The following is an 11,690-nucleotide window of genomic DNA, read 5'->3' as shown; positions in this document are numbered from 1 at the left end:
GGTCGGGATGGAAGTGGTCGAGGGGCGGTTGGAAATACCAAGGAAGGTGAGCAGAGATAGGGTGGGAGGAGGGGAGTCGAATCGGGGGTGGTCTAGTGGTGCGGGGTGGAGGGGTGGCCGGTTGAATCATGTGCAGAGCATTAGAACCGATCTTGGAGGCAATCCAGTTCAGATAGGGCCAGGTGGCCGTGTAGATTCCGGGGCGCTTGGCACGGGCACAGCCTACCCCCCAGCTTGTGATTCCCACGACCACGTAGGCGCCTTCCTTGCTGTCTTTGCACATGAGAGGCCCGCCGCTGTCCCCCTGCCCAGAAGGACACAGAGGTCAGGATCTGCCTGAACCATTCTTTCCCTGCCAAGAGGGGTCAGAAGGCTCTGGGAGGACAATTTCCACAGTCACATGGTTTTCTGCTGCCATAAACACAAGTGGGTGTGGTAACATTTGAGGGGGTGTCAAGGGCTTCATTTGGGATGTGAGGAGGGTGTGGATTGTCAGGGCTTTCCTTGCAGTGAGATGAGCAAGCTCACGTGTCCATAGGGGCACATGGCAGGGGCTGCCAGTGGCTGCCACCACTCATCCCCACTGTGACTGTAGGTGCTAGAAAAGGGACCGGGGAAGCAGTCACTAGAGAAGGGCCCTAGGCAGAGGGGTGGAGATAATGGAGTTTGGGGATCCAAAATGAGGATGTTCTCAGGGGCCGGGAGAGTCCCAGAGGGACCCAGGGGCCCAGAAGCCAGAAGGAAGGTTACCTGGCAGGTGTCGATCTTGCCTAAAGGATACCCCGCGCACACATTGGTTTGCTGAATGCGCCCATTGTACCACTGGGTCGAGTTACACAAGTCCAGGTCGATGAGATCCACACGCGCCTCCATCAGCATAGATGATGGCCTGGGGGCTACAGTCAGACCACTCAGCGGTCAGTGATCATGGGAGATGCAGACAAAAGCCCTGCCTCCTTGCCCCACCGAACCCCATCCTCTGTGACGCTCCAGTTAAACCTCAGACCCATCCAGTCAATGCCCCGACCTCTCCTTATACACCAGAAAGAGCAGACGAGAGGTGATGGGAGGAGGTGGGGAAATGTTACCCAAATCAAGTCCAGAGGAGCGAGGAAGAGAGGAAGGAAGGGTGGAGGCCCATGGACAGGTAGATGGAGAATGGGCAGTGGAGGGTGGGTGTGCATATTAACGGTGGATTATGGAGGTTAGCTGCAGTATTACCAATAACACCCAGTGTACACTAAGCACTCACTGAGTCACATGGTCCTGTTATTCCCATTTTGGACCAGAAGGCTGGAGCACCGCCCACCCAGTTCACAGCAGAGATGTGGTAGGGCTACAGCCTGGCCTTAGGACTGCTCCTCTCCAGACTCCAGTCTGAGACACACTGTCCACTCCCACAGTCTGGCTGTAGGCCACCCTCCCTGCTTCTTGTCCCTCATCAGGACTCCTCGGCTCAGTTGTGGACAGGATCTGCTGGAGTTGGATCGATAAGCCCCTCCCCATACGCTACAGATCTGTTCCGAGAAGACTGCAGGGGAAGCTCGGGGCAGCGCCTCCACACACTGGCAGACCTGGCAGGGGCAGAGGCGGTTGAAACAACCCTGACACGGAACTTCCTTGAAAACCCTGGACTCGGCCAGGCGCAGTGGCTCACGCCTGTAATCCCAGCACTTTGGGAGGCCGAGGCGGGCGGATCACAAGGTCAGGAGATCAAGACCATCCTGGCTAACACGGTGAAACCCCGTTTCTACTTAAAAAAAATACAAAAAATTAGCTGGGTGTGGTGGCGGGTGCCTGTAGTCCCAGCTACTCGGGAGGCTGAGGCAGGAGAATGGCGTGAACCCGGGAGGTGGAGCTTGCAGTGAGCCGAGATGGCACCACTGCACTCTAGCCTGGGTGACAGAGTGAGACTCCGTCTCAAAAAAAAAAAAAAAGCAAGCCCTGGACTGTCTACCATGACCTTTGGGTTAGAAAAACCCAATGCTACGGTGCACGCAGTCAGAGTTGCTCCTTTTCAAGGGGTCTCACAAACAGAAGGGTCCCCAACAGCAGCAGCCACTCTGGCCCCCACCACAGCAGCACCTACAACCCAGGGGGTGGGTCTGGACGTCACCTGCAGAGCAGATGGGAGCAGACTGAGGTAGGGACAGACCCAGAACATAGCTGCACAGGCCAACACAGGAGACAGGGAACACAAGAGTGATGTGCACAGGGTTAGGCACAGGCAGGTGTCTGGTAAGCAGCTGCTGAATGAGTGTTCCCTGGGCTTTATGTTTTTTAATCCCCTTAGCTGCTACCTTTTCTTACCATCCAAGCAGCAGTGAGAGTTTTGTATATGCACCGCCCTTGGGGTAAGGGTGACATTGAAACAACAATGACGACAATCCTGGGGCTTATTAGTCATTAACAAGACTTCTTTTTTTTTTTTTTTTTTTTTTTTTGAGATGGAGTCTCACTCTGTTGCCCAGGCTGGAGAGCAATGAGGCGATCTCGGGTCACTGCAAACTCCACCTCCTGTGTTCACGCCATTCTCCTGCCTCAGCCTCCCAAGTAGCTGGGACTACAGGCGCCCGCCACCACGTCCGGCTAATTTTCGGTATTTTTAGTAGAGACGGGGTTTCACCGTGTTAGCCAGGATGGTCTTGATCTCCTGACCTTGTGACCCGCCCGCCTCGGCCTCCTAAAGTGCTGGGATTACAGGCGTGATCCACCGCGCCTGGCCAAGATGACTTTTTAAATCTATGGCAGAGCCCATAGTCTTGAAAGCCATGGGTTTCATTGTGAAGAGCCAGGTGTCCTGAAACAGAAAAGGGTTTTCTCAATCCCAACACCCTGGCAGGTTTTTTGTTTGTTTGTTTGTTTGTTTTTAGATGAAGTTTCACTCTTGTTACCCAGGTTGGAGTGCAGTGGCACGATCTTGGCTCACCGCAACCTTCACCTCCTGGGTTCAAGTGATTCTCCTGCCTCAGCCTCCCGAGTAGCTGGGACGACAGGTGTCCACCACCACACCCTGCTAATGTTTTGTGTTTTCAGTAGAGATGGGGTTTCACCATGTTGGCCAGGTTGGTCTTGAACTCCTGACCTCAGGTGATCCACCCGCCTTAGCTTCCCAAAGTGATGGGTAAATTATAGGAATGAGCCACTGCACCCCGCGGACACCTGGGCTTTAAATAACAAATGCTTAAAAGCCTGCTGGGACTCAAAACCCAATGGGAAAGAAGCGATACCTGAGGATAGCTCTTCCAGCCCCAAAGCAGATGAGATGAAGGAGGTGGTAAGACTCGGAAGGTCTGAAGGAATCACAGGAGCTGGAGCCTGGGGGTGGAGGTGGTAAGACTGGAAAGGTCTGAAGGAATCGCAGGAGCTGGAGCCTGGGGGTTTCTTTAAGACTTGGGCTTATGGGTAGAGAACGTGTTTGCAAAAATGAAAAAAAAACAACAACAAACAGAAACAGAGCTATCCTATTAGGTTTATGGGAATTCCAGAACAAAAAAGGTTTTATATGGCATCCAAGATGTAGCTAGGAGACTACAATCCTTCTGAGTAATAGAATAGGACAGCAACGACTGGCAGTGGGGACCCTAAGTTCAGCCTCCCAGGACCACAGGGACCCCCAAGAGCTGTGGACATCGTCAAACAGGGAACAGAGCATGGCAGGCGAGGGGGCTGCACAGAGGCCAGGGCAGAGCCATGGGTATCGGCAGCTGGAATAGAGGCTGTCCCTCCAGGCCAGAGGGGATGGCCATGCGTCAAGCAAGGCCAGTGAGAACAAGGACAGCTGGGATGAGACTCCCCTCCCTGAGGGACAGGAGAGGTGACAAACCTGTCAGAAACTTAGACCACCTCCTCAGAGAAGGAAATAAGAGTTAAAGGAAGAATCCTCAAATTATTGATTTTTTGTTGTTACCCAAAAAAGGCTGCGTTTTAAACTCAAATGACTGAATTGCCTTGAAATAAGAAGACTCATTATCCATTATCAAGGAAAAAAAGAGATGGAGAGCTAAGTTAATTTCAGTCACATCTTCACATCTCTACTGTGACTGGATAAAGACTCACCACTTATGGAAAACTGGAAGCAGAGGTCACATGCAGAGATCAAGTCCTACTGGGTCTTGTCCTGCTGGCAAAACCTTGCCACCCATAGCTGCGATTTAATGGGGTAACCTGTTGCTTCTGGGATAAACAGTATCTCTAGTGTGCCTGAGAATGTGGGGAGAGGTGTCTGGGACTTCTCTGACCACGGAGTCAGTAATGACAATTTGTTCTAGGTCACACCTGGGGCCCTCCGTGAGCCTGGTCTGGTATGGAAGAAATTCCCCCTACTCTCCTAGAACTCATCTGGTGTCAAGTGTGTTAGGTAGTGTTGGATGGACAAGAGATCTGGGAATCAGGGGAAAGAGAGACAGCTTGGTTACAGACAGAGGTCTAGAGCGGCAGCTACACCCATCTTGAATGGAGAGGTACCTGGTGGACACTCCAGGAAGCCTGAAATAGAGGAATGCCTATGACCCACAGAAAGCCACACCGACCACCTGTCCCCTTCCCAGTCTACAGAGCAAACGTCAAGTAACGCGGATGGAGAGGGTAGATTTGGTGCTATGACGGCCCCAGAGGCAGCTGCTGATGGTGACAAAGACAGCCTGGAAGCAGGAAGGCTGGGCCCTGGAATCACAGGTGTCAGGAAATGGTCAGCTTGGAGACATCTGATCCAGCCCTTCCATTTACAGATGAGGAAACCGAGGCCCAGAGAGTGGAAGGCACTCTTATACAGCCACATAACCTTATCTGGAGCTCTTCTCCAAAGGCTGTTTCAGGGTTGCTCCTTGTTTCCAGGGTCCAGCAGCTTGGGCCCCGGGTGCCAAATACAGACACAGGCTCAACCCCATTCTAAGCAATGCTGCAGTTCTGCCTGCACCTGCCATCAGTCCTCCCATAGAAAGCAAGACAAGTCACCCATCATGTGACCTGGCACAGGGGACTATGGAAGGCCACAGTGATGTCTCTACATATAGCGCCGTGAGGAGGATGAAAGTTGCTTGGCTGGGTGTCAACAAGGGACCACTGCACCTCAAAGACCACCAGGAGAATGGCCAGCAGCGTCCCCCCTTGGAGGTGCTCCCATACTCACCTTTCTCTTCTATATATCCCCAGCCAGCCACCGAACAGATCTGGGGGCCTCTGGGGAGGCCTGCCTTGAAGTGGGGCAGGCAGCCCGGCCCAACGAAACGCCCACACGAAATGGGAGGGGTGATCTTCACGAGGGCAATGTCGTTTCCCTCTGTTGCAGAGTTGTATTTTTCATGAATGATAATTTTCTCCACGTATCTCTCTTGCAGAGGCGCCTTTACTGGTTTATTGTTCCCGTATGTAATTTCCTTTGCTCCGAAAACCAGTCTCCAGTCATACACTTTACTGTGGGCACAAAGGTAAGCCAGGTCACAACTGACTAGACAAAATCCTGGTGACAGTGACCCTCAGGGCCTTCCCCTAGCAAAGTTCTGGACCAGCCCCCAGAGTCTGGCAGCCACCTGGCCCAGAGCCCCAGGGAGACTCTGCACAGCGTCCCTGGGGAACACCCCTCTCTGAGAAGAGCCGTTCTGAAGACCTCCCTCTGTGCATCCCTACACCTACTTTTTGCCAACGAAGCAGTGAGCAGCAGTGAGAACCCATCGCGAATTCAGCAAGCTGCCTCCACATGCGTGGTACCTGTGACTGCTGTACGTGAAGATCTGGAGGCTGACCATCCAGGGCCAGGCCCCATGCTGTGCAGCCTTCCCGCCAACGATGCGGACACCACCTTGTGGGTTCTGCCTGAACCGTAACCCACAGGGGCCACTGGGGAGAGACCAGGACACAGTCAAACCTAGCATGAGCACAGCCTGTCCTTGTAACTCCACAACTGAGGGGAAGCAGGAACATGGGGTTGGGAAAGCGGGAAGAGCTTCCGGCTTCTGGGAAAGCAGGGGCAGCCTGGGCTATGTAGGACCCGCAGGCTCTAGGAAATGATTCTGGGGCCACGACTTCTCCCGTCTTGTGGGTGCAGTCACAGGTGGAGAAAGAGGAGGCCACAGGAAGCCAGGACAGGCTGTACAGGCCCTGAGGGATGACCCGTCCCTGGGCAGAACAGGAGGGTAGAGGTGGGGATGCGGGACCTGGGGATAGAGGGGTGTAATGGCCTGAGGTCTTTAGAACCAATCCTGGGTCGGAGACTCAGGGAAGAGTCAGGTGATGAAGGAGGTCCTGGGGCTGCAGGACTGGGTTGACAGTGATGGGAAGAGGGATAGTAGCCAGGGGCAGATACTGTGGCCCACAGGTGTAGGGGGCACAGTGAGAGCAGTGGAGGTCTAGAGGTGGAGGCTCTGGGAACTGTGTCACAGGTGGGAGGCCACATATAGCTTGGGAGGTGTTGGTGTTTTGGGTACCTTGGAGTGAGAGAGTCTACTGGGAGTTGGGGCGCAAGTAGTGTGAAGCGATGATATCCTGGGGCTGTTGGGCGCAACCACGGGTTGGGATGTCTCAGCCGTCTGGGGGGGGATAAGGGCTCCCAAAATCAGGAGTTTGTGTCTTCAAGACAGTGGGGTCAGTCGCTGGGGGAGTGGGAGAGGCACAAGGAGCCCGAGGTGCTGAGGGGTCCATCTCTGGAGGAAACCATGAAAGCTGAGGGTCTGGGGCTCCAGGCTGCTGATTGTGGGAGCAGGGGGGTCCAGGTTAGGCATGTGGGTCACAGGAGCTGTGAGACCCGGGGACTGCTAAGGCCCAAGCCCAGCCTCCTTTTCCCTAGCCCTGGACAGAGGGAGTCAGGGTGGGACCTGCTCCTCAGAAGATCCTTCCCCCACCAAGATGCCCTGACACTTACTCACACGTGGCGTTATCTTTAGCAACCACGGACACTGCCAAGACCAGCAGAATGGCAGTTGGTAGCATCTCAACCATACTCCCGGTGCTGCCTGACCTGAGAGCCTAGTGACCTCACAAAGCTCCGTGGCTGCCTGGCCAATCAGCAGGGGTGACCTCCCACCCCACCCCCAGCAGTCGAGCCAGGTAAGAGCCCTTCGCCTTAACTGGTTTGTGCCGAAGAGACTTCCTGCCTTCCTGCATAGGCTCCCCCCACACCAGGATGATGGCGGACTCCTGTGCAGCCTCACTCCCTCTGTCCCAAGGCCAGGGTCTCCATTCCCAGTTACTCTTGCGAGGTCCCCACATCACCCAAGGCTCTGGCTTTGTGCAGGGTCGGGGTCTGCCTCTCAGGTATGCTGTAACCACTGCAGACTCACAGACTGAGGAGCGGCTCAGCCCTTCAGTGATGAGACAGTGCAACATGTTTGTGGATCGGAGGAGTCGGGGTCAGCAGATTAATTGATCCTTAATTGCTGTTGGGGAAAATTTATTTTCCTCTTCCAAGTGCATGCTATCAACACACTTTTCCAAGAGCCATTTTGAATTTCCCTAATTTACAACTGCAAAGCCCACCTTCTTGTCCATTGCAGAATATCATAAGGTCTCCTATTATCCTGAGTGTCTCCAGATTGCCTTTCTGTGACTGAGGTGGAGCAAGGTGTTTTCTCCTATACTTGAATGTCAAGAGTTTTCGTCACAGCTACCTGAATATCATGAAGCATCATTTTTCCCGTCTGACTATCAGGAACTAGCATCTCACCTACCAGAGTGTGACAAAAGCTTATTGCAAATGCCTGAATGTTAAAACATTTTCCATCTCCTGCAAGTGTCAGGAGGTCACACTCCTACCTGCCTGAAGGCAGTTTTACCTCTTCCACCTGAATGTAAGATCTCAACCAGCCTGAGGGTCAATAGGTTGCACACCACCTAAGTGGGTGTCAGAAGGTCCCATGTCTCCAACCTGAGTGTCAGGACATCTCGTCTCCTCTTCCTGAGTGTTGAGTTTTCAGATTATCAGATGATCTTGATTTTTCTATTTTCTCTAACTGAATGTCATACTTATGACATCCTCAAATGAATGTTCAGCAAGTCTCATATATATTACCTAGTATCAGTGAGTGATCACCTCCTTCCTTGAAAGCAACAACAACTCTGTTTTTCCACTTCAATGCCAGAGGTCCGCATTGCCTCCACCTACAGGTTAAGAATTCTTATCTACACCACCCAAGTGTCACCTTGTCGCATTTTCTCTACCTGAAAATCAAGAGGTCTTACATCTTCTAGCTGAATGTCCAGAGGTTGTATTTTACCTATATGAATATTCTGAAGTCTTTACTGGCATACTGGAGTGTTGGGAGATCTCCTTGCCCCCATCTGGGTGCCAGGGCATGTCCTACCCTCTACTTGAATATAGTCTCATATCCCTGTCTAAGTGGCATGGAGCTTTCATCTCCTTTGCCAGAGTATCATGAGATCTCCTCTATTCTGGGTGTCCAAAGTTCTCATCTCAACCCCTTGAGGTCTGGAGGTATTCTCACCTCTTCGCGGTTGTCTGGAGGTCTCATCTCCCTTACCTGAGAGTCATGAAACCTCCTATCTCCTATATGCCCTATCTGGTCAAGACACTTTATTTCCTCCATCTGAGTGTCAGGAGATTTTTTTTACCTTTATGTCAGGTAGCCTTACTTCCTCCAGCTGAAGGGCAGGAGGTCCTATTTCATGACTTGTATGTTAATAGGTTTCAGCTCCACTACTGAGTGTTAGGAGGCCTCACTTATTTTAACTGAGCATCAAATTGTGTCTGATAAATAACCAGAAAAAGACTTTGGAAATATAGTTCAAGAAATGGCAAGAAGAATTCAAGAAGTGGGCCCAAGTGCAAACAACATTCATGCCTGTAATCCCAGCGCTTTCAGAGGCTGAGGCAGGAAGATCACTTGAGCTCAGGTGTCCCAGACCAGCCTGGGCAACATGGCAAAACCCCGTCTCTATAAAAAATACAAAAATTAGCCAGGTGCGGTGGCGCCTGTGTCCCAGCTACTCAGGAAGCTGAGGCAGGAGAATCATTTGAACCTGGGAGACAGAAGTTGCAGTGAGCCAAGATAGCACCATTGCACTCCAGCTTGGGCAATGGGGGTGAAACACCATCTCAAAAAAAGAAAAAAAAGATTAAAGTTTTGACTGTTAAAGAAAATATTATTCAAGTTTTTTAATGGATAGCACCTATTTCTTTACAAATGTTTAGGAGGTATCAATAACAAAGTCTGAAGACCCAATGTCATAATGGTCTAAGACCATTATGGTTTGACTCTGCAAATCTTACCCACTTCTGATTGTAGAAGGGGCTGCCAGTCATCGTGCCTGCCCCTGGCTATAGTGATGGTTGCAGGAAAAGTACCTGGCCCAGCCCATTTAATTTTCTCATTTAATCTAATGGAAGCAACAGACATCTCAACTCAGAGTGACTTTGTTTGACCTTCTTCATGCTGTTCCAAGAGCGAAGGAGAGATGGGTGACAGGTCTGGGGCCAGAAGGTGGGGTCCCATCCGAGGGCATGGTTCAGGCTGAGGCAGAGTGCCCAGCCCAGGGGGCAGGATGGGGGCTTCCCCTCAAACTCCTCCCTGTTCTCTGCTTCCACCCCAACCTCCAGGGACCCCTCCAGCTCATCCCAGCCATTCTTGCTGCTCCTGCTCACCCCAACCACCCGTTGCCTTCGCCAGCCATACCCACTTCTGTCCCCATTCCTTATTTACCCGGGCCATCCAACTCCCACCCCAGTTTTTCTCACCCTGATCTCCAATCTCTTCCAGCCCCTAATCGCCTATTCTTCCGTTCCTGTCCCCACCGCCCTCTGTGAGGAGCAGAAACCTTATCCATCCATCCTCAATGTCCAGCCAGCCAGGAACACAAGAAGATCCCAGAGGGAGTCAGAATGGTTGAGGCAGTGAAACCTTGAGGGCCAAAAAGGGGTGGGTTTCGGGTCTTCACCCAGGGGAAGCAGGTGCCTCAGGGGTGGTTTAAGCGAGCAAGTGAGGGTCTGCATGGTGCCATGGAGAAGGACGAAGGCCCTTTGAGGCTATGGATGATGACAGCTTGAAAACCATCCTCAGGCTGGGCAAGGTGGCTCACGCCTGTAATCTCAGCACTTTGGAAGGCTGAGGAGGGTGGATCGATTGAAGCCAGGAGTTCTAGACCAGCCTAGGCAGCAAAGTGAGGCCCCCATCTCTACCAAAAAAAAAAAAAAAAATAGCCAGGTGTGATGGCCCACGGCTGTGATCCCAGCTACTTGGGAGGCTGAGGCAAGAGGATCGCTCGATTCCAGGAGGTTGAGGCTACAGTGAGCCATGATCTTGCCACTGTATTCAAGCCTGGGTGACAGGGTGAGACCTTGTCTCAAAACACAACAAAAGCAGCCTCCATGTCCTGGCCTGGCCCCAAAGTTGTCCACAGGTCTTGGGAGTGGCTGGGGGCTGCCAGCCCACAGGAAGAGCAGAGGCCACACAATTTCAAATTTTCAACATTTCCTAATCTTCATCTCATTTTCGGATTAGAAACTGAGGCCATCATAAGGAAAGGGCTGCACAGGAAGTCAAGGAGGGGGGCCATGCAAGGGTCTGAGTGTGGGAGCAGGGGGCCCCTGACTCGCTCTAGGCCTGAGTGTGCGGCATCAGGAGGGTGGGTCTCCCCGGGCTGCAGCTGGAACCCTGGGTCTCCACAGGAACTCGGAGTCTGGGGCTAGTGGCACTTCTCCACGGTGCCACTGGCCCCACCCCTGGCTAGGGTTAACCTCAGAGCCAAGGTATGCGACTGTCATTCTATCATATTCACGTGCCACCTCAACCCAGTGTATACAGGCTCTGAAACCACTGCCCCTCCTGTAAGCAACCCTCCCCTCCAGGGAGGTCACATCTCTGCAGCCCCGGCCCTCTCTCAGAGCTGGGTCCTGTGCCCTCTACTTTCTCACCGCTCCCTCTTGATTGCCTTTGCCCACTTGCCTTACTGTTTACCCTTCAAGACGTAGCTCACCACCTCCTTCCACTCAGCAGGGGTCTCTGTCCCTCCTGTTGGCTGGCCACCCCCACCAGGTGCCACCCAGGACATGTCTTTTTTACCTCATTATCGACTGCTTACATGACTGCCTGTGCGCTCCTGCAGGACAATGTCCTGTCTCTGGTGCCTGGCTTGGGGTGGGAACAAAAAGTAAACCTCACATCCAACTGGCCAGACAACCCAAGGTGAAAAGCACCAACTTGCTCTAATTTGAGATAGCACCAGGGCTGTGCAGATGCAGAGCCTGACCTCTAACTCAGACTCCAGGGAGGGCGGGTCAGAGAAGACGTCCTGGAAGACAGGATCCAGAGATCAGCCTCCAAGCTATGTATGCTCGATGCAGGCGAACGATGGGTGATCCAGGCAGGAGGAGGAGGGCATGTGTGACATAGAGCCCTGAAGCGTCATGGTGGCTCGGGGACTGCAGGAGGTCAGGGGAGACTGGTGAGCAGCATGTGTGCATGCAGAGGGAGCAGGGGATGCTGGCAGGATCACAGCAGCACTGGCTGGGCCGGACTGGCTCATGGGGTCCATCCACCAGCTGCATTTACAGACAGGCTAGTGTTTGTGAGCAGAGGGCAGAAATGGAAACAGAAAAACCAATGAATCAGCAGGGAAGGAGTGAGGCCTAAATTTGGTCTGCAGCCGTGGGGTAGGACAGTTGCGAGAGATGTGAGGGGGTTCCAAGACAGGAGCAGCAGAATTTAAAAACAATTGGACACTGGAGGGAGCAAGTCTTT

The 11,690-nt window shown here is 52.8% G+C and overlaps 1 protein-coding gene across 1 annotated transcript in view; it reads right to left on the bottom strand.

The window, feature by feature from the left end:
- ACR (acrosin) overlaps positions 1–6,976 on the bottom strand; it is an 8,256-nt gene extending 1,280 nt beyond the window's left edge. Inside the window, 6 exon segments of the mRNA XM_017896422.1 lie at positions 6–25; positions 28–304; positions 751–896; positions 5,132–5,415; positions 5,635–5,838; positions 6,860–6,976. Of these exon segments, the coding sequence (XP_017751911.1) occupies positions 6–25; positions 28–304; positions 751–896; positions 5,132–5,415; positions 5,635–5,838; positions 6,860–6,936 (1,008 nt within the window). The 5' untranslated portion in view covers positions 6,937–6,976.
- Positions 6,977–11,690: the final 4,714 nt, after the last annotated feature.

The sequence above is a fragment of the Rhinopithecus bieti genome, unplaced genomic scaffold (genome assembly GCF_001698545.2).
Source record: "Rhinopithecus bieti isolate Rb0 unplaced genomic scaffold, ASM169854v2 scaffold_28822, whole genome shotgun sequence".
Lineage (NCBI taxonomy): Eukaryota > Metazoa > Chordata > Mammalia > Primates > Cercopithecidae > Rhinopithecus > Rhinopithecus bieti.
The sequence above is the reverse complement of the archived record's forward strand: the minus strand, read 5'-3'. Positions and strand labels throughout refer to the sequence as shown.